Genomic DNA, 22279 nt, shown 5'->3' with positions numbered 1-22279 from the left:
AATTCTACAGTATCTGTATATATATATGTTTGCTTGATCATATTGTGTCTTATGTGCAATTTTTCTTGACTATGTAAAGTGAGTAGATTACAATTCTAATCTGTGAACAAAACCAGGTAAAGTATCAGCAATATGATACCAGGATATGGTAAAACTGGAGATTCCCAATTTGTCAGCAGTTCTTCTGTTTTACACAAAATGCAGAAATCTGTGTTTCCTATAAAATGTATACTGTTCATAAAGATCAGAGATTATCTCAATGAAAATTAATGACACTGTATAATTTACAGAGAATCAGACAATTTCTATTTCAATGTATCAAAACCAAGCTGTATCCATCTTGGAGAGTATTTCATGTCCTTTGTTGTGAGCATATCATGCACAGTAGCTTATATGAGATGATTTGGAAACAACTGTGTGACATATATGAACGAATAAATCTACATTTATTCCAGGCATGTATCCATGTTGTACTTTGTAAATGAGTTTGAGAACTGTGTATACATGTGTATTTATTTGAACACTTTATTTAGTTTCAAGAATACTCTTTTCCCCTTAATTTGAGAAAGAGTTTGGCAGCATGACAGTCTGTAATGATATTTGTCAATTCTGGGTTATTCTTAGTACACTGTTTTGAAATCCCTAGCTTGTGGGTTAGCTCGGGTCATAAGATAAGGACTCTTAGGGCACCAAGTCAATAAACAATCGGAGAAAAAGATACAATGTCCTCAGAGGTGGATCAAAGAGCAGTAGAAGCGTTTTTTCTTTATTGAATAAAAAAGAAAAACAATAATAATTTTCAGAAGTTAAACTATTTTTGGGCCATGCCATCTCTTTCCCAAAATCCTACATTTTCCATGGATTGTCTATGAACATATATAACAGGAAAATTGTCAAACTATGACATTTTATGTATGTATTTCCACAACATCTTTTTCATTTCTCAATACTTGACAACTCTTTCTATCAATACATTTCAAGATTCAAAAACTTACACTCATTTTCCTTTCAATCAACTCACCATACCAAACATACCAGAAATCTTTTTTCAAAATAGAATCTACTTTCACTTTTTATATTTCTTTTTCTTCTTTTTCTTTTTTTGTGTTTCTCCTAAAGCCAAGTCATCACCATTTGCTTCTGTATCATTTTTATGTCTCCTCTTCTTTTTAGTATCTGGTATATAGATATACTCTTCAGATGAGGCACTAGGCACAGCCGCCTTCTGACCAAGTTCACCTGTGTAAAGGATGTAGTGATAAAGTTTTTCATGTCAGATATTGTAATTCTTTGTGATCAAAAACATACAGGTAATCATCTATAACTGTAACCCCTCTCTTCATCATTTTAGTAAAGGACCTAAAACCCTTCCATCCATGGTAATATTTGATGGTACTATATCTAGATCTTCAGAAGATTTTATTAAATTGAGTCAACTTCAGTGATTTTGATCATTGGTTCCTTGAGGTCAGCCACTGTATACCATCATAAAGTCATCTTATTCACCCTAGGATGCCTCAGATCAAATTTGGATAAAGTACTTTCCACCTAACAAAGAAGAATTTTCAATGGTTCCTATATTTGTCCTATTGGGCTTGCCCCTCCGGTCATAGGAGAATCAGACCAACTACTTATATAAAACTGAGTCCTATTCATCGATGGATGCTTCAGGCCAAATTTTCATAAATTCAACCAGTCCTACAGATTTTTTAAAGAAATTGCTATATTTTTTTTAGCTTTTGAGCTCCATCTCTCAGTCCTATTGATGATCAGACCCTTGATTTCAAAATTTTGTATTTCCACCGCCCCTGAAAGCTCCCAAACACATGAGTGATATCCAGAGCATATTTCTAGAGTAGAAGTCATTTATTGCAATATTGCTCGATTGCCCTCTTTTGGTCCCACCTCTCAGGCCCCAAAGGGTTCAGCCCACCCTTTGTACAATTTTTTAATTCCAACCACCTATAGGTATGCTTGCAATTAAAATAAATTCCAATCATAGGTTAAGAAGTTGTTTGAAGAAAGTTTTGACGAACAAATGACAGTTGGACACTGGACGCCTCCAGACCATGTGAGCTAATTATTGTATCAGAACTAATCGTTATCTCATTCATATCATAAATAGGTATTACATGTATAAATTGAGGAAACTTACCTGTTCCAGAGGACCCCTCTACATTGTCAGTTGCCTGTTGTTGACTCTTTGCTGCTTGCCAAAGAGCATTTCTCTGGAAGCGTTTGGCTGCGTCTTTGTCAATATGCGGCATAATTGTCAATTTGTCTTGTACGTCTTTCACTCTGGTCATATAGCTTTTAATGCGATCCTGTGTGTCAAGTTAATATCAATTAAACAAGAGTTTCCACAAAACAAAATTATTTTATCTATATATACTTATTTTTTTATACAATTGCAGGAAAAGTGGAAATTTTACCAGTGATCCTGGCATTGTAATAATCATTAAAATCTTTTTCATCTCATGTTCAAATTATATAGAAATAAATCTGAAACACAGTACATGAAACAAGCACAGACATATCTAAATAGAGGTCTCACAGCCAACTTACTAGTTCCTGTTTCACTGCATGCTCCTTAGGTTTCTCCCCACACACATTTAAGTACACTGAAAACAATCAATTAGTAATGACAGACAGACATGTAATATGTATACATACACTGTGTACTCTGTAAACAATCAAGAATTCCACAGAAGTGGATGTGTCGCCTGCCCAGCAAGGTTTCTGGAGATGAGTTTTATGGAACAATAGCCATAGATATTCATTGTATATATTAAATTTATATGATTTATTTTGCTCCAATATGGCAGGAACAGAGACAACCCAACTGAAAATAATCTCAAACAAACCCGTTTGTTTAAGTAGCATTGTATGAAGTTTGAGTCTACTTGTCCAAAGAAAACCCAAGTATTCATACAAAATTAATTTTTTTTACAGCTACAATGACCTTGACCTTTGACATTTATTTTCTATCTATCCTGACCTTTGACTTCAAATCTCAAAAGCAATCCAAAGGAAGCAAGCACTTTTGGTAAGGAAGCACTGTGTGAAGTTTGATGTTGATCAGCAAAAGGGAACTAAAATTATCACTAAAGAAATCCTATATATAGTAATGGTGACTTTGACCTTTGACCTTTGGACCTGAAAAGCAATCCCAAGCAAGCACTTCTGATAAGAAAGCACTTTTGTAAGTTTGACGTAGATCAACTAAAGTGTACTCATAAGTTATCAAAAAAAAAAAAAACAATTTCCTTTATATAGTAATGGTGACCTTGACCTTTGACTTATGGACCTGAAAAACACTCCAAAGCAAGAATTATTGGTAAGTAAGCACTGTATGAAATTTGAGCTTGATCAGCCAAAGTGAACTCATTTATCACAAAAAAACCCCTTTGTGTGGACAATGGCGCCAATGCCGACTCAGAAATACCTATATATTGCATGTGGCAGGTGACACAAAAAGAAGAGACCTCTATTTACTACTAGGTATCCGCCTTAACCCTAGAAGACAAACCTCGACACACATACAAACTTTGCATGATGTTGGTTCTGCGGAAACTGGAGACTTTTCTTGTCTGATTAATGGTCTTAATGTATACCATGTAATTGTGCAATGTGTTTCTGTATGTTTGATGTGTATCTCTATACTGTATGTTTCTGCATATTGTGTATCTGTATTTCTCTACTGTGTATCTGTGTAATACGTATCTGTACTGTCTAAATGTATGGTGTGTACAGCTATATATTGTGTATCTGTATGTTGTGTATTTCTCTACTGTATATCTTTGTTATGTGTATCTGTACACTGTGTATCTGTATATTGTTTATCTGTATGTTGTGTATCTCTATACTGTGTGTATGTGTAATGTGTAAATGTATGATGTGCATCTGTATGCTGTGTATATCTAAACTACTTACATGTACAATGTGTATCTGCACATTGTATATATTAACAATAAGTACAACTTACATATGTGTACATTTGTGTTTTATGTATTGATGTATAATACAATGTATCTGAAAGCCATGCTACAGATTCTCCTATTTTTCCTGGTATAATTACACTCTGAGTCTGTCATTATTAATCTGTATACAATTGAATTGTATATTCAAAATAAGAGGAAAATGTTTATATGAGGTGACAGTAAAAAAAGAACATTATATACAATAAATATACAAAAATACATTTTTTATTCAAAAATCAGAAATTTTAAATTTGTTTAAGTACATGTACAATGATAACTCAAACAGATTACTTACTCCAAAACAAAGAATTAATTGTGTAAGCACCAACCAAATCCAACTTAGCTTTGTCCAGGGGAGACAGCTGAAACAAATAGCAACATGTGATAAATGTGCAATAATTGTATGTGACCTTAAGTCATCATCATGATCAGTAAAGCACAGAAAAAAAGAATTGGTGTCAAGACAGATATAGCAGATCAAAAAATAACATCTTGACTGCACAATCTTTCTTCCTCAGAGTTTACTTAAATATGTAATGGGCAGAGATCTTAATGTCGCCAAGAAATTGTACATATATTCCTAATACATGTACTGACAATGCTGAATATATCCTACCTTCTCATGTAGCTCACTTTCAGGTACTTCAAGCCAGGGGCGGATAATTTTTTCCATGTCAGATAATGAAGTGTCAAATGCTGCTAGTTTTTCCTTTAATTCTGAGGGTATATTATCCTCACTCATATCAGCTGTTGCCATGTTGTTTGTTTGCAAGGGGAATTCTGAACATAAATATTAAATAAAGATAAAAGAAAATGAAAAAAATAAAACGATAGACACCAAGCCAAAACCATTACTAATCTAATTGTATTATCTGATCCCTCTTTTAATAACAAAAATAATTATTTTTTCAATGGCTTACAGATACATCTGCTAGAAAGATTACCATGAGAGAGAAAAAATTAATTTACATTGAAACATCAAAAAACTGCAAAAATGAAATTTATTTGTACCGAAAATCAGGGAAGTAGTTCCGGCCTATATGACGTAGGTTACGATAATACAGTTTCTACGGCAACGACCGTTACAACATGTTTTCAATGAACAAACAATATCAGTAAATACGTTTTTGTGAAAAAAATACTGTGATTAATGATATATATGGAATTAATCATTTGTTATTGTATATCTATGATTGTAAATTGATACATATAATTTTTAAATATATCACCTTGCCTGTGGGAGAAATATTGAGCACCTAGTATTGCCTGTGTATGCGTACTCAGGTGTATCGAGCATCTATGTGTGTTGTGATGCATGAGTAGGCCTGACCTTTGACACTCTCCAGTGGTGTATAAACCAGCTGGCATGCTACTTGAGAGCACTACGTCTCCAGAGAATTTGACACACGTCGACTGGACAATGCCCGGCAACGGGCAGAGTCACAGGACGAGAAATCATCACCATCATCATCATCATTACCTGAGAGGGCAGACTGAGAGAGGACTGCAAAGGCACAACACTTGTTTTTTTTTAACCATATCTAAATGACACAGGCTCACATCATGGTATGTCACTGACAGTTGAAGTAACCAGTGACCACCATTGAGGAAGTCAGACCACCACCCAGAGCCCTGAACTAGGGTGTGGTGGCTCTACCTACCGAACAGAACCGATATGTTCATGTGCCGTGTACACTAGCAACCCTGGTTATAGGCCTACCTGGTAGGTACCAAGTACCAGAACCAAGCTAATGGTAGTGTTACCAGGTAGCAAATTTATTTGACCGGTTGGTCTGGTTGGTGGCTGGTTCAACCCATATCACTGGTTAAGGATTATTTTACTCAGTTTCATGTCATTAATGATAATAAAAAATAAATTTGATATAATTGTTTCTCCTGTTCTTGAGAAGACCATCACGACCTTTTTTTTTTTTTTTTTAAATGTGATAATGTGTAAACATTACAATACTTACCACGTCGTAAATGCAAACCCCCAGTTGGCGTATAATAGGCTAGATTGCGTATTTATATGAAAAAGGACAAATTTGTTTTCCCCAACCTGATAATATCAAGAAGTTAACATGTCAACCCTGGATACTGCGAGAATTCTTCAGCTGCTTGTATTTAACCATCCAATGCGCCTAACTAAGAATTCATTATATTCTATTTACAGTTGGGTAATTATAAAGAACTTTCGTTATCCATGCAGTCTCAAGATGTCGGATAACCTACCTTTCACGTGTAAACCAACTCGCTGTCATATACATCGGTGGCCGTCGGATATCTTTGTCTTCTGAATAATATTTATTCACATGTTCTGCCAAAACACTTCCAAACTCGTGGTCGTTGTTATTTCCGGAAACGAGTAACCGGATATGGTTACCTCCCTTGCACAAGGGGATGTAATCGTTATAACTCTTCTGTATAACGTCAAGCTAACATAAAACCGGGACCAATTATTGCAGGAAAAACGGCGAAGGTTTTTGGCATTGTGACATTGTCAGTTGTACGTACAACAGCCCACCAACTCAGAAAAGACTTTTTTGTTTTACAAATTTAGCGACACTGAATCAATAATAGGTGTACACAGTCAATAGTCTACTGCCGAGATATTCAAGTGTCCATTCCAACCAAATAAAGTTTTTCGGTGAGAGATACTCACAGTGGAGTAATAGAACCAGATACGTATATATCACATACGTCTCTGACTAGAACCATGACAAAGAAGTTTAAAACCCAGGCCTCAAAAAGTAAACACTCCTTAAAACTCAGGCCTCAAATAGTAAACACTCCTCATACTAGAACCATGACAAAGAAGTTGAAAACCCAGGCCTCAAATAGTAAACACTCCTCATACTAGAACCATGACAAAGAAGTTTAAAACCCAGGCCTCAAATAGTAAACACTCCTGATACCAGAACCATGACAAAGAAGTTTAAAACTCAGGCCTCAAATAGTAAACACTCCTCATACTAGAACCATGACAAAGAAGTTTAAAACCCAGGCCTCAAATAGTAAACACTCCTGATACCAGAACCATGACAAAGAAGTTTAAAACCCAGGCCTCAAATAGTAAACACTCCTCATACTAGAACCATGACAAAGCTTTAAGTTTAAAACCCAGGCCTCAAATAGTAAACACTCCTCATACTAGAACCATGACAAAGAAGTTTAAAACCCAGGCCTCAAATAGTAAACACTCCTGATACCAGAACCATGACAAAGAAGTTTAAAACCCAGGCCTCAAATAGTAAACACTCCTCATACTAGAACCATGACAAAGCTTTAAGTTTAAAACCCAGGCCTCAAATAGTAAACACTCCTCATACTAGAACCATGACAAAGAAGTTTAAAACCCAGGCCTCAAATAGTAAACACTCCTGATACCAGAACCATGACAAAGAAGTTTAAAACCCAGGCCTCAAATAGTAAACACTCCTCATACTAGAACCATGACAAAGAAGTTTAAAACCCAGGCCTCAAATAGTAAACACTCCTGATACCAGAACCATGACAAAGAAGTTTAAAACCCAGGCCTCAAATAGTAAACACTCCTGATACTAGAACCATGACAAAGAAGTTTAAAACCCAGGCCTCAAATAGTAAACACTCCTGATACTAGAACCATGACAAAGAAGTTTAAAACCCATGCAGGCCTCAAATAGTAAACACTCCTGATACTAGAACCATGACAAAGAAGTTTAAAACCCAGGCCTCAAATAGTAAACACTCCTCATACTAGAACCATGACAAAGAAGTTTAAAACCCAGGCCTCAAATAGTAAACACTCCTGATACTAGAACCATGACAAAGAAGTTTAAAACCCATGCAGGTCTCAAATAGTAAACACTCCTGATACTAGAACCATGACAAAGAAGTTTAAAACCCAGGCCTCAAATAGTAAACACTCCTGATACTAGAACCATGACAAAGAAGTTTAAAACCCAGGCCTCAAATAGTAAACACTCCTGATACTAGAACCATGACAAAGAAGTTTAAAACCCATGCAGGCCTCAAATAGTAAACACTCCTGATACTAGAACCATGACAAAGAAGTTTAAAACCCAGGCCTCAAATAGTAAACACTCCTGATACTAGAACCATGACAAAGAAGTTTAAAACCCATGCAGGCCTCAAATAGTAAACACTCCTGATGATCGACAATGCCACGTTGTTCAAATAATCCACAATCGCACCATGAATATCAAACCATGAAAAGTTACATGTCTGGAGACAAAACCACACTTTTAAATCTCAAAACCACGCAAAGGTTACATATATATTATATACGGGCCGAATATAGATTAAAGTCTGTGCTGGAACCGTAAATAAAGAATGGCCTAGCAAAAACATCTGACGACTTGAAATCAACCGGACAAACACAAACCATTAAAAATGATCAAGTCAAACAGAAATACTTTATTAATAAACAGCCGTGTGAAAAAATGCTAGTCTATAACAGAAGGCACGAATATACAGTCAAGCTAAAAAGTCTAGTAAACTAACGTCAGCATTAAATAACGAATGTAGACGCAAAATCCGAGAAACACGGAATGGACATATGCCAACGACACTATATCAGAAGGGCTAGGCAATATGTAAGGTAAGAAGAAAAAAAGTAGTTCCGTTAAAAGAAAATATCAAGAATAACAGCGGGAAAGCGATAATACTGATCAAACAATTCAAGTTTGTATTCGATACCACTAACACAGACAAAAAGTCGGAGGCGAAAAAGATAAACACTGAATCTCAGATCTATCTATCAACTTGGATGGGCTCACAAACCTACTGAAGGAAATAAACTCGGCAAAAACCTCGGGTCCGGGTTTCCCTAACATCAGCATAAAATTAAAGACATGTCTCCCTAACATCGGCATAAGATTACAGACATGTCTCCCTAGCATCGGCATCAAATTACAGACATGTCTTCCTAGCATCGGCAGACAGTTATAGACATGTCTCCCTAACATGAAATTACAGATATGTTTCCCTAACATCGGCTAGAGTTACAGACATGTCTCCCTAACATCGGCATACAGTTACAGGCATGTCTCCCTAACATCGGCATACAGTTACAGACATGTCTCCCTAACATCGGCATACAGTTACAGACATGTTTCCCTGACATCGGCATACAGTTATAGACATGTCTCCCTGACATCGGCATACAGTTACAGACATGTCTCCCTAACATCAGCATGAAATTACAGACATGTTTCCCTAACATCGGCAGAAAATTACGGACATGTTTCCCTGACACCAGTTCCGTGGAAGATCCTGGATCACATCACATGCAAGCATGTATTACAAACAATGCAAAAATGAGCCAAAGATTGGGATATGATTTTTTGAACAATCATTTTATTCACAGAAAAAGATACACCGATGTTCTGATGACATTAAATTTATTGCAAGACGTTATAACCATGAACGAAAGTTTTAAAAAATCTACATCCATTTCATTGTCACTGACCGGAACTGCACTATCATGCCATTGGTTATGGTTGAGCGGATAGGTGAAAATGTACTTGTCACAATGCGATGTTCGTTTGAATAGCTGTGTAACATGCGCCGTAAGCTGTAAGACTTATATTTACTTCCTATGTAAAATTTGGTATGGCAATGCGTTTCTACGAGATAGATTATTTGTTGTGGTTGTTGTTTCAGTATTTCCCAAATTTCACGAATGGTGCCCTATAAGACTTCCTCACGTGTGCTTTTGGTTGAAAAATATATCTCACATCTTTTGTAGTTCGTCGGGCGCCATTGGGCTGAAAATTAGTGGGAATATTAAGGAATGGAATCCGCAAAAGGGTAGTGGAACTCAGTGACGTATGTTATGCCACTGACTTACATATAATCTAAGTACAGTATGTGGTAACGTTATAGATGTCTCCACTGAAATGAAGGAAAAGTGTTGTTGTTTTTGTTACATTTACTGCTGAAATTCATCATTATTTCAATTATTTAGTAGTTCAGTGTCATCGGTTCCACTGGTGATTGCAAATAAGAGGAAATCCCACCTCGGTATATCTTTCTTCGCCTCTCTGAAGTTATTTAGAACATTGAAAGGATTGTCTCCCTTTATGTGGTTTAGGATTAGGTAACCAGCTGTACAAAAATCCTTTCATATTCAACAGCAATTGTCAAGAAAGACGAAAAACAGAAGGATAGTAATACCGGGAATTCACACAGTGATCAGATCGCTCGTTAATTAGCAAGGCATGACAGTCAATCATTTGTCAGAGTAAAACGAGCACGTTAGGTTGTAATGCTGAGCACGAACTAAGATATTTCCCCCCTTAAATAACATTTCTCATCGAATAAAAATCAACAAGTTTTCAAAAAATATGTTATTATATCGTAAACCGATCTGCAGAAAAAGTTGTAGAGTCTCGAATCAGCCACTGAAGGAGTTGCTCGATCCTTACCAAATCAATTAACATGATTTCATATCTTGATTTCCTTCAAAAAATGCCGATAAGCACTCCTGTACCTACAAAAACGTATACTAAAATACATAACAGATCGTACATTATAATACAAACCAGATCGTACACTATAATACACACCAGATCGTACACTGTAATACACACCAGATCGTACACTATAATACACACCAGATCGTACACTATAATACACATAATATAGTACACTGTAATACACACCAGATCGTACACTGTAATACACACCAGATCGTACACTGTAATACACACCAGATCGTACACTGTAATACACACCAGATCGTACACTATAATACACACCAGATCGTACACTGTAATACACACCAGATCGTACACTGTAATACACACCAGATCGTACACCGTAATACACAACAGACCGTACACCGTAATACACAACAGATCGTACACTATAATACACACCAGATCGTACACTGTAATACACAACAGACCGTACACTGTAATACACAACAGATCGTACACTGTAATACACACCAGATCGTACACTATAATACACACCAGATCGTACACTGTAATACACACCAGATCGTACACTGTAATACACACCAGATCGTACACTGTAATACACACCAGATCGTACACTGTAATACACACCAGATCGTACACTGTAATACACACCAGATCGTACACTGTAATACACACCAGATCGTACACTGTAATACACACCAGATCGTACACTATAATAAACATAATACAGTACACTGTAATACACACCAGATCGTACACTATAATACACACCAGATCGTACACTGTAATACACACCAGATCGTACACTGTAATACACACCAGATTGTACACTGTAATACACACCAGATCGTACACTGTAATATACACCAGATCGTACACCGTTATATACACCAGATCGTACACTGTAATACACACCAGATCGTACACTGTAATACACACCAGATCGTACACTGTAATACACACCAGATCGTACACTATAATACACACACGTACACTGTAATACACACCAGATCGTACACTGTTATATACACCAGATCGTACACTGTAATACACACCGTACACTGTATACACACCAGATCGTACACTGTAATACACACCAGATCGTACACTATAATACACACCAGATCGTACACTGTAATACACACCAGATCGTACACTATAATACACACCAGATCGTACACTGTAATACACACCAGATCGTACACTATAATACACATAATATAGTACACTGTAATACACACCAGATCGTACACTATAATACACACCAGATAGTACACTGTAATACACACCAGATCGTACACTATAATACACATAATATAGTACACTGTAATACACACCAGATCGTACACTATAATACACACCAGATCGTACACTGTAATACACACCAGATCGTACACTATAATACACATAATATAGTACACTGTAATACACACCAGATCGTACACTATAATACACACCAGATCGTACACTGTAATACACACCAGATCGTACACTATAATACACATAATATAGTACACTGTAATATACACCAGATCGTACACCGTTATATACACCAGATCGTACACTGTAATACACACCAGATCGTACACTATAATACACACCAGATCGTACACTATAATACACATAATATAGTACACTGTAATACACACCAGATCGTACACTGTAATACACACCAGATCGTACACTATAATACACACCAGATCGTACACTATAATACACAACAGATCGTACACTATAATACACACCAGATCGTACACTGTAATACACACCAGATCGTACACTGTAATACACACCAGATCGTACACTGTAATACACACCAGATCGTACACTGTAATATACACCAGATCGTACACTGTAATACACACCAGATCGTACACTGTAATACACACCAGATCGTACACTATAATACACACCAGATCGTACACTATAATACACACCAGATCGTACACTGTAATACACACCAGATCGTACACTGTAATACACACCAGATCGTACACTGTAATATACACCAGATCGTACACTGTAATACACACCAGATCGTACACTGTAATATACACCAGATCGTACACTATAATACACACCAGATCGTACACTATAATACACACCAGATCGTACACTGTAATATACACCAGATCGTACACCGTTATATACACCAGATCGTACACTATAATACACACCAGATCGTACACTATAATACACATAATATCGCGCAATATAGACGGAGTTGCCTGAAATATTTAAGAAATAAAATCACAATAAAAGAGACAAAGAATAGCGGGATGAAAATGTAGAATGCTTTATACATACTTTTACGGTAGTGCACTGATTGTGGTTAAACACACAATCATTTGGAATACAAGCATGTAAACAACCGCAAATAAATTCAAATATTTTAGAAAGGAATTGAAATGAAGTAAATGTGTTAGTCCGTAAACAATGATAAATCGTTTTGTCCTTATTGACAATGTAATACGTCCGTGGTATTGACAAGCTCATTTTGACGGCAAATGCAATGTTGAGATACACAGGTGGGCTGATGTTTCCACTTTTCCGTTACAATCAATATTTACTCGTAGGCAATCCTTTATAGTATGTTGGCAATATTCGGCGGGATACACATCTCTACCGCTCTATATCGGTGCACTGACTGTCGGGTTGTTTTCATTTTTTCCCTTCTAAGGAATAAAAGAATTCGAATTATTTAGTTTACATGGATCTATCTATATGAACAGTGAGTTAAGGAGTGTGTATTTCTCCACACCGATCAGGTTATGTCAGGTTTTCTGTCGGTCGTGTACCGTAAAACATGTTCACTCAAGTGTGACCACGGTCCACACATTCCACTGATTATTGTGTCGAACGCAGTAAGCCCGCGCCCGACTGATTCGCGATCATATACGAATTTCGTACCTGTGGGCTCAGGTGAGGTGTGGACTGGCAGAGTACGGTATATACTTACCTGAAGGGCCAGAACGAGTGACACCCTGCTGACAATACCGGGCAGTGAGTTACTCTCTCACCTGTCTTTGACGGATATTACGGGGAAGTGCCCAACTGCGGAATACTTATGTAACTGTTACAAGGATGTGTATACTCTGAAAGTTTTAGAGAATAGAACGTTTAAACTATATGACACGAACCTCGTTGAATGAATTTATGATTTATTGATTGTATTGTCTGGTAATTAGCGATATACAGTACTTTTACATACCTGTGCAAACAAGGATTTTATCAGGTGCTTTAGCCTTGTATGATATGTGGCTTACACTAGTGGTTTTATTTATCTTCTCAAGAAGGTCGTCGACGAGTAAAGAAATACTGTATATCATATCTATATAGTGTACTCTAGGATATTTACATTGTGGCTTTACGTGAATATAATTTGACCGACAAACCATTGGAACTGGTGTTTTAAAACTTTGCTGTTTCCGGGACAGAGAGGGATGAATGAGGGCGGGCTGAGGATGCTGGGCGTCGTGATAATTTTGGCAGGTGTGACCGGGGTTTCAGCCCAGTGCCAGGGTCCCAGTACCGCCGTGGTTGTGGTTGCCAGTGTCTTCAGTACACTTGCTGTCGTATTCTTAGTGTTGGGAATTATTGCATTTCTGGTGTGGAGACGTCGTAGAGGTAAGTGATTACATTATCAGCTACTCATGCTCTTATCACGTGATGTGTAACATAGGTATCTGTTGATGTTTAAGAATGTCTCGTGTTATGATTGTTTTAACTACCTACAGTTTATGTACGCCCTTTAAAATAGGATGTCCCCAGTTTGTTAAATTGGTAATTTAAAATATAGTTTTATAAAGCACAAGTGAAACGATGAGAGAAGATACATTTTCCAAGACAGTCTGAACACCACCAGGCCATCAAACAATACAAATGTCGAACCACGACCTGAGAAGTTAATCACCATAAACAAAATTCCAGCCCCTGAGTTCTCTACCTGAGAAGCCCTAGTTAGGTATGAGGAACTAATAACGTGCATGACCAGGTATGTTTTATAAGCACTTGGAATGAATCATCGTGGACATTTATGTTGTAAATGTTGCATTCCAGTATTTTTTTATATATTGACGCTATTGATCTTAGCATTCATATCTGTTAAAGTCGGCAAGTTTTATCACATGTTTTATGTAGACGATCCCACATGTCAATATCTTACAGGTAAAAGTAACACAGGTAACAAACATTATGTATTCTGTCAGCTGTCGAGTGAAAAAAAAACATGCATCAAGCTCAAATCTAAACCAAGTATTTTAGTCTAAAAAATCAGGTTCGTTACATTTTTCTACATTATTATAATAATAATATTAAAGAAAAAAATCAACAACTTTTCTTACTTAAGATGACAATACTTAAAGTTTCTAGATTCTGTACGTTTTAATGAATTCAAAGTTTGTGTTTTGCTGATAGGTGAGATATCCTAGCTTGATGCCTGATGGCAATGTTGTGTATCAGTCCTTATTTAAACTAGTATGTCGGCTATTTGGATATTAAAACATTTAAAACTGTGTCACATTTAATGACTTGTATTCTGATTTATATTTTACCTGCAGGACAATTGTATCTAACTTGTCTAGATTATTAAAGCAGTGACCTCTCACTGAGAATTCTGAAACGATCACCTGATATGGTAATCTTCCAGGATATTTTTAAATGTTCTGTGAAAACCCTTAATCAGGAGTCACAACATTCTGATATAGTAACAATATCTGATACTGTAAATATTTCTGTGACAACCTGTAGACATGACCCAGAATGACCAAATACAGCATTATTCTATGATACTGTAAATATTTCTGTGACAACACGTAGACATGACTTTAAATGACCTGATACATCATTATTCTATGAAACAGTAAATATTTCTGTGACAACACGTAGATTTGTACTATAAATGATAATAAATTCTGTAACATCTCTTACATCACAAAATGTTGTTTTAACTCGGGAGTATTTATAGTAAAATAATTGCTCTATATTTCATATCAAAGCCATTTATATGCAGAGTATGTTTGATATGGTCACTGTCACCTTGTAGGATTGTTAATGTGTAACACTAACAAGTACACGTGGAGGTTCATTGCCCTATAAAATAGTTCCACCAATTAATGACAGAATCTTTTAAAGATCAATCAATGTAGATATATAGGTCTATTCTCTTGATATAATAACTGTGGTCGTAAAAATATGCTGAAAGGTGAAGGACAACTATGTACCACAAAGCACTTAACCGTGATCAATACCCGAGGGGGGTCACCATTCAGTAACAGTTATAATATGATATTGATTTCCAGCTGATATCAATGTAAATCTACTTTATATTTACTACCCAGTATAGTGTCTACTCATCAAAATGGCAAATTGCTCACAACTCCACACAACAATTAATCTTGCTAATAGAAAGAAATTTGGAACATACAGTTGAAACTTTAAAGATAGAAAGCTTTCTTATTCAGGTATTATGTCATTTTTATAGAAAACAAAATTCATTTGTAAAAATCACAACTACATGGTGATAGGCTCTATTGTGGTTTGATTAAGGGTCACTAATTCTCTATAAATAAAGATATTGGTTCTAAATTGAGTTGGAAACAAATTGTTTGAAACTTATTTGTAGATGATTACAAGGGTCATAGTAAAATGAAGGGCTGTTGTTCACACAAAGCCAGCTGGACTTTAATTTATACCTGTACCCAGTTTTTATCTGAATTATAATTAAAGAGGCAGCTGTTGACTTGATCTCCTTAATGGTGTCATTTTAAATAACAAAGGTAAAGTTGTAGATATGCTGTCAGTCCCACATACACACATTGACTTTGTATTTGAACTGTGTACATGTTTACTCTACAAATCTAATGTATTACGATTTATAGATAAATCCCTTGCTATTATTATTGACACAGGAAATGATTTAAACGTATGGCATTCCAATGATGTAACTTTGTATACAAAACAAGTATTACTCAATATGATTGTATGTTGTCATTGATTTTCACTGCCTAGGGTTACAAAAGTTATGTCTGACAGAAACGTGTGGCATATTTATTTTTGTTTAACAATAATCTAAGGCCCTTCAGGCAGTTATTTTATAAAATTGTATGAGAAGAAAATCTGGACTTTAGGCAAAAAAACCCAAAATATTTACTTACTGGTGCATTATCAACTTTGTAAGGTAATTATTGTGATGATCCCCCTTTACAGTTTAAAAGATAAGATTATTCTTAAGAAACTCATTTTAAATGTACGGGAGATTAATTATACAGGCACCTGTATACTAAATAAAAATTTCAAATTTTGAAACTGCCTTTAACCTGTACCATTCATGTCATCTTTGTTTGTCAGAGACAATAAAGTAATAAATTAGAATTCCTTTGTTAGAAATACTTTATATAAAAGATTTCATTATTTTGGATAAAAACAGGAGTTTTAAACAAATATGCTGAATGAGCAATGTGTCTGCCCAGTATATAATATATACTGTATTCATGGAATGCAGACAAACCCAGACAGCGTACAAAATAGGGGATATGGAGCCAACGTAAATTGGAGTTTTACTAAGCACTGAGCACCCAAACACGCAACATAATTGTTTGAACTGAAATCTATGAAAAGTTGACATGCAAACCAGTGAGCTCCTTAACCGTTTACAACCGTTGTAACGTAAAACCTGTGATGTCTGTCCACACTTGATAGAATTGTTGGAATGACATATTGAACGAGTGTTTTATGTTTAAATTGCGTTTTTTTCATATGTTGGCATTCAATTAAGAGTTGATGGTATGTAAGATATACCGGTACTTGTGAGTTTAAATACTTGTCCGACAACACCATGTACAGATTCGGCAATATCAGGTCGTATTGTTCTCTGGTGTTTGTATATGGGTAGAATTGAAATATTTGATAGCCTGATCTGAGATTTTCGATAGCCAGATTTTCAACACCTCAGGCAGAAGCCTTTAATTTAAGACCTGATTGTCATTGAACAGAAAGCGCTGGATTTATAACAGATAATCGGACAATACAATCAGTATGATCTTCTTCGAAGTTCTACATGGTATATAGAATATGGGGTTTCACAAGGTTTCACCTTTGACCTGTAAAGTGATCTGACATATTTAAAAAAATTATATAGCATTTATATATTGTAATGATAGTTATTTCATATTTCTGTGACATAATTGCTTATAACAGTTTTAATTGGTTAATTTCATTCAAGAAAACCAATTACATTATTCAATGAGCAACGCATATAAATTGTGAAAAACTAATGCATAGGTATACATTTATCATCAGAGACTTGTAGGAATGCACAGCTGGTAGATGTCAGTGGTGGTCTATTTCCATGATTTATTGAGATTAGGCAAATATGTGACAAAAATACAAAGAAATCTGGTAAATATATATATTTTAATTTAAAGTTTTATGTTTGGAAGATATTAATTTATTAATGTTACATGTACAGGAAAAATTAGAAATGTTAATATATTAAACGAACATTAAAGTTTTTAGAAATTCACAAAACAAAAATTTTTGTTTTGTTTTAACAATGAATGAAGTTGTGTGTGTTTTGCCGCGGGACATCTGATTGGTATATTCTGACTACTTATTGTGATAATAACACAGCATGTCACAGCTCTGTACCTACAGGGCTCCGACGACATGTCACCAGATTTATTTTAGAATGATTTATAAGCATGAGGTTGTATAGGGATCAAAGAGGAACAAGAAACCATTTCAAGCGTGACAACATTCCAGCTCCACGATGTCCTGTCAGCAAGTTCTCTCTCCCCATTTATCACACCTGCACAGGTATACTTACTTTGTCATATAAGTCTTCCTGGCACTGTGACCTTTCAGACCACCTGACACACCTAGTCTGTCTGACCCTAACAGAGCAGGTGTGATCAGTGACCACATGGTATTCCTGCTGATAGGGGTAGAAGTGTGGGGGTGTTGATACTTTAGGGGGTTTTGGTGTTGATTAGGGTAGGAGATATGTGGAAGTTGATTAGCATAAGGGATGGGGCTGTTGATAAGGATAGTGGATGTGGGTGTTGATTGGGAGTATGATATGTGAGGGTCTTGATAGGTTGGGGGTGTTAGGGTATTGAAAAAGGGGGTAGGGGAAGTAAGGTGTTGATAGGGGTAGGGGTGTAATGATGTTGATGATGAAGGGAATGTGGGGATGTTAAAAGGGATAGGCACTGTGAGGGTTTGGATAAGGTTAAAGGAGTTTTGATGAAGGTAGGAGTGTGAGGGTGTTTGATAAGATGAAGAGAGAACTGATAAGGGATATGGATGTGGGTGCATTGATAAGAGTAAAATGGGATGGGGTTGTTGATCAGGTTAAGAAGGTGTTCATTATCAGGGGGGTAAGGGTGTGGAAGTGTTTATAAAATTAAGGAGGTATTGTTAGGGGGTAGGGATGTTGATCAGGGTAGGAATATAGGGGTTGTTGATAGGGTCAAGGGGGTGTTTACAGTAGGTAAGGGTGTAGGGTTGTTAGTAGGGGGTGTCAGTAAGGGTTATTTATACTGAGTGTTGGGACAGGTCATGATAACCAGTGTCCTTGTTCCTGTCACTTCAGGATTAATGGACTACTGGGTCCAGCAGGCATGTACAGACAGAAGAAGTTGACACACTAACACATGTAACTATCAGAAACTAATTGTTGGTGTTTAGTATGCCAAAGACATCTTGTTGTGTATCATGAAAGACCTTTCAAACAATGACGACGCTGATGAAACGTTCTACAATACATACACCAGAGTAATAGTAATAATTGCACTAGTCATCTGTTACACTATGATATAAGTGGGAGTAAAATTCAAAATAGATAAAAATAAAATTTATTTGTTTGTACAACAATGAGGAAAAAGTGTTATCAATAAATAATGTCTGTAAGTGTATATAGGGAGCAGGGTTAGTAACCCTAATGTCTTTAAGGGTTTATAGGGAGCAGGGTTAGTAACCCTTTTGTCTTTAAGGGTTTATAGGGTCAGGGTTAGTAACCCTTTTGTCTTTAAGGATTTATAGGGTCAGGGTTAGTAACCCTTTTGTCTTTAAGGGTATATAGGGTTAGGGTTAGGGTTAGTAACCCTAATGTCTTTAAGGGTTTATAGGGAGCAGGGTTAGTAACTAATGTCTTTAAGGGTATATAGGGTCAGGGTTAGTAACCCTAATATCTTTAAGGGTTTATAGGGAGCAGGGTTAGTAACTAATGTCTTTAAGGGTATATAGGGTCAGGGTTAGTAACCCTAATGTCTTTAAGGATTTATAGGGAGCAGGGTTAGTAACTAATGTCTTTAAGGGTATATAGGGTCAGGGTTAGTGACTCTTATGTCTTAAGGATAGATGGAGGTTAAGAATGGACAACTCTAGTGAGATATTACTGATCTCAAGTGATAGAGTCATGTATTGTTGAGATTCTCAGAGATGGAGAATAGCATAGAGCCATCGTATTTGGATCAAAATAGTTTAGGAATACATGAGGGATTATGTATTCAGAATTTTATTATTTTCATGTGTGCTTTAATTAAACATTTCATTGTATGAGTTAGATATATGCATGTTTTCATTAATTGTTTGAGGTAGGAAGATATTCTGTTCCACAGAAAGGCATCAAAATATTTCTTATCTACATTTTCCATAATGGTATATGTATTACCTATTTTCATTGGCATCCTCCAAATTAGTATTACATGCAGGTAGCATGTGTTTGATTTAGTAAGCAATGACAGGTATTCCACACCTGTGTGGACGCTTTATTTGACAGGTTGAATACATTAACACAGAAAGGAAGCCGTAGCCTTCAACATTGATGTAGGTTTTTGTACGGCTGATGGAGAACATCTTGTTGTGTCATATACACAAGGATATACTGAATCCCTAATATACACAAAAATAAAGAAAAAGAATCTGGTACGCCATGCATTGACTGTGATATATATCATACCTGTTCCATTATATACATAACTGGTAAAACATCTGATTTTCTTCGATGTCTGGTTACTCTTTTATCTCTATCACACTTTTCTTATAAACTATAGATTGCTGTGGTATTTGTGATTTAGGAAGATGTACATGCTCGAGAGGAGTGAAACCAATTGTAAAGTATAATATATACCTATTTGGCCTGTCTTATAATGACCACCAGGATGACTATACTAATAAGAGCTGCTGTGTCGTAAGTTATCAATATTATAGTAAAGTCGTTGTTGATCTCGGTTCTCTCAAATTTATGCCATTATAAATTTTCATTTATCAGCTATTTTATGATGTGATGAAACCAGAAAGAATTTTACATGGAGTATGTAATTGATCAGAATGCCACATATAATCCATCGGACTGTTAGCTGGCCGCTCCACCTAAACAAATCCAAACATTATGTGGCCTCCAGGTCACCAAGGCATGCTGTGGCTGACCAAGGGACACAAACAAACACCAGAGGATTTTAGGACAATCTTCACCCTTCTCACCACCTACACGTGCCGAGGTCGGCAGCTACGGAAGTTGTTGCGTGGAAATGATTGCCATAACTAGCCCTGTTCTGAGTGCCTTATATTTGCAGAGATAAGGACTAGAAGTTTATTTTATCACTGTGTAACATACCATCTCAAGTTTATTTCTGGGGATTTACCTTGATTGGTTAATGGGCTAGGGTCACATTCCAGGTGGGCAGCCGTAACACATAGACACCTGTAATTACAGGTACTGCTCCTGTCAACAACCTACCAATACATAATAATAGAGATATAAAGTGGATCATATTAATTAGTTCTGTTCAATTTTTTATCTAATGGACCATGACACCATTACCTGAACTTTTGTGTATACAGTAGTATTAAGCAAATGAGAACATTCAGGTATTAGCCTGAATGGTTTTTTAATTCTTTAGGACAGTTACTTTTCAGTTTTCACATGTCAAGGCATTTACCATACCTGGTACCATGTATATAAGACAAAGATAAATGAGCCTTCAAGCATTTAACTATAAGCATACTTATTGTCATGTGTGTTGTAATTAGCCAGAGAAATCTGTCACTTTCGGCAATGCAGAAACTCACAAACATATGTAGCATTGTCTCATAAATAAGGCAATATGTGTGGCAGGAACAATTTGTCATGAGGTCATGCTAACATGGCCGACAAGCTGCTTACTAAATAAAGGTAGTTGACAGGCGAGGTAGGTCTGCACTTCCTGTCATATATGGCTGGTAGATGAGAAAACTTTATAATTACAGGGAAGTTAGATGGCAATATGACATAATGCCATCTAAAACAATTATCTTAGGTATGTTAATGAATTCTGTATAAAGTCGTAAACAGGTAAAATACATACTGATTTTCAACATGCAACAAACATATGGTTTGAGAAAGTGAAAACTCTAGGCAATACCAGAAAAAGTACTCAATTTTCAATGAAAGAGTTTTTAAATTGCCTTTTATGGATAATGTGATAAAGAATTTCAACAAGTTGCTTAATTGAAGGTAATATGGTCGTACCATGTACATTATTTAAAGACTGCCCTTGTTTAGAAGATATTTAATAATGGACAACCCTAACGAATAATCTATTAGTCTTTGCCGTTTTTAAAAATATCATATATTATTGGTAGACAAGAACCTTCTGACAAATGAATTCGTTTACACAACTAAGGAGGAAGAAAGAGCCAATGTGTGATTGAAATCGGTGGGTTTTCCTTGTGTGAAACCTCACATTGAGTATGGATACCTCAGAGGTATGCGGGCAGTTACAGAAAATAAACTTACTATAGAGAGAGAATAATAACGACAACATACTCAAACATTACCAATTGGTTGAAACTTTACTAGTCTACTGG

The 22279-nt window shown here is 36.1% G+C and overlaps 2 protein-coding genes across 2 annotated transcripts in view; one reads left to right on the top strand and one right to left on the bottom strand.

The window, feature by feature from the left end:
- Nucleotides 1-752: 752 nt before the first annotated feature.
- LOC132547791 (nuclear nucleic acid-binding protein C1D-like) lies at nt 753-6329 on the bottom strand. Its single transcript, XM_060211595.1, has 6 exons — nt 6213-6329; nt 4597-4760; nt 4276-4342; nt 2566-2621; nt 2156-2324; nt 753-1239 (listed from the first exon to the last, which is right to left on the bottom strand). The coding sequence occupies exons 2-6, from the start codon at nt 4735-4737 to the stop codon at nt 1067-1069; spliced, it is 606 nt and encodes a 201-aa protein (XP_060067578.1). The 5' UTR covers nt 4738-4760; nt 6213-6329; the 3' UTR covers nt 753-1066.
- A 7543-nt stretch (nt 6330-13872) lies between these two features.
- Nucleotides 13873-22279, top strand: part of LOC132547778 (uncharacterized) — a 47949-nt gene continuing 39542 nt past the window's right edge. Inside the window, exon 1 of the mRNA XM_060211577.1 lies at nt 13873-14056. Within this exon, the coding sequence (XP_060067560.1) occupies nt 13873-14056 (184 nt within the window). The remainder of the gene's footprint in view (nt 14057-22279) is intronic.

Source organism: Ylistrum balloti, unplaced genomic scaffold, assembly GCF_031769215.1.
Source record: "Ylistrum balloti isolate Yb309-2 unplaced genomic scaffold, AGI_CSIRO_Ybal_v1 Utg369978, whole genome shotgun sequence".
NCBI lineage: Eukaryota > Metazoa > Mollusca > Bivalvia > Pectinida > Pectinidae > Ylistrum > Ylistrum balloti.
Note: the sequence above shows the minus strand (reverse complement) of the source record. Positions and strands in the feature narration are given on the sequence as shown.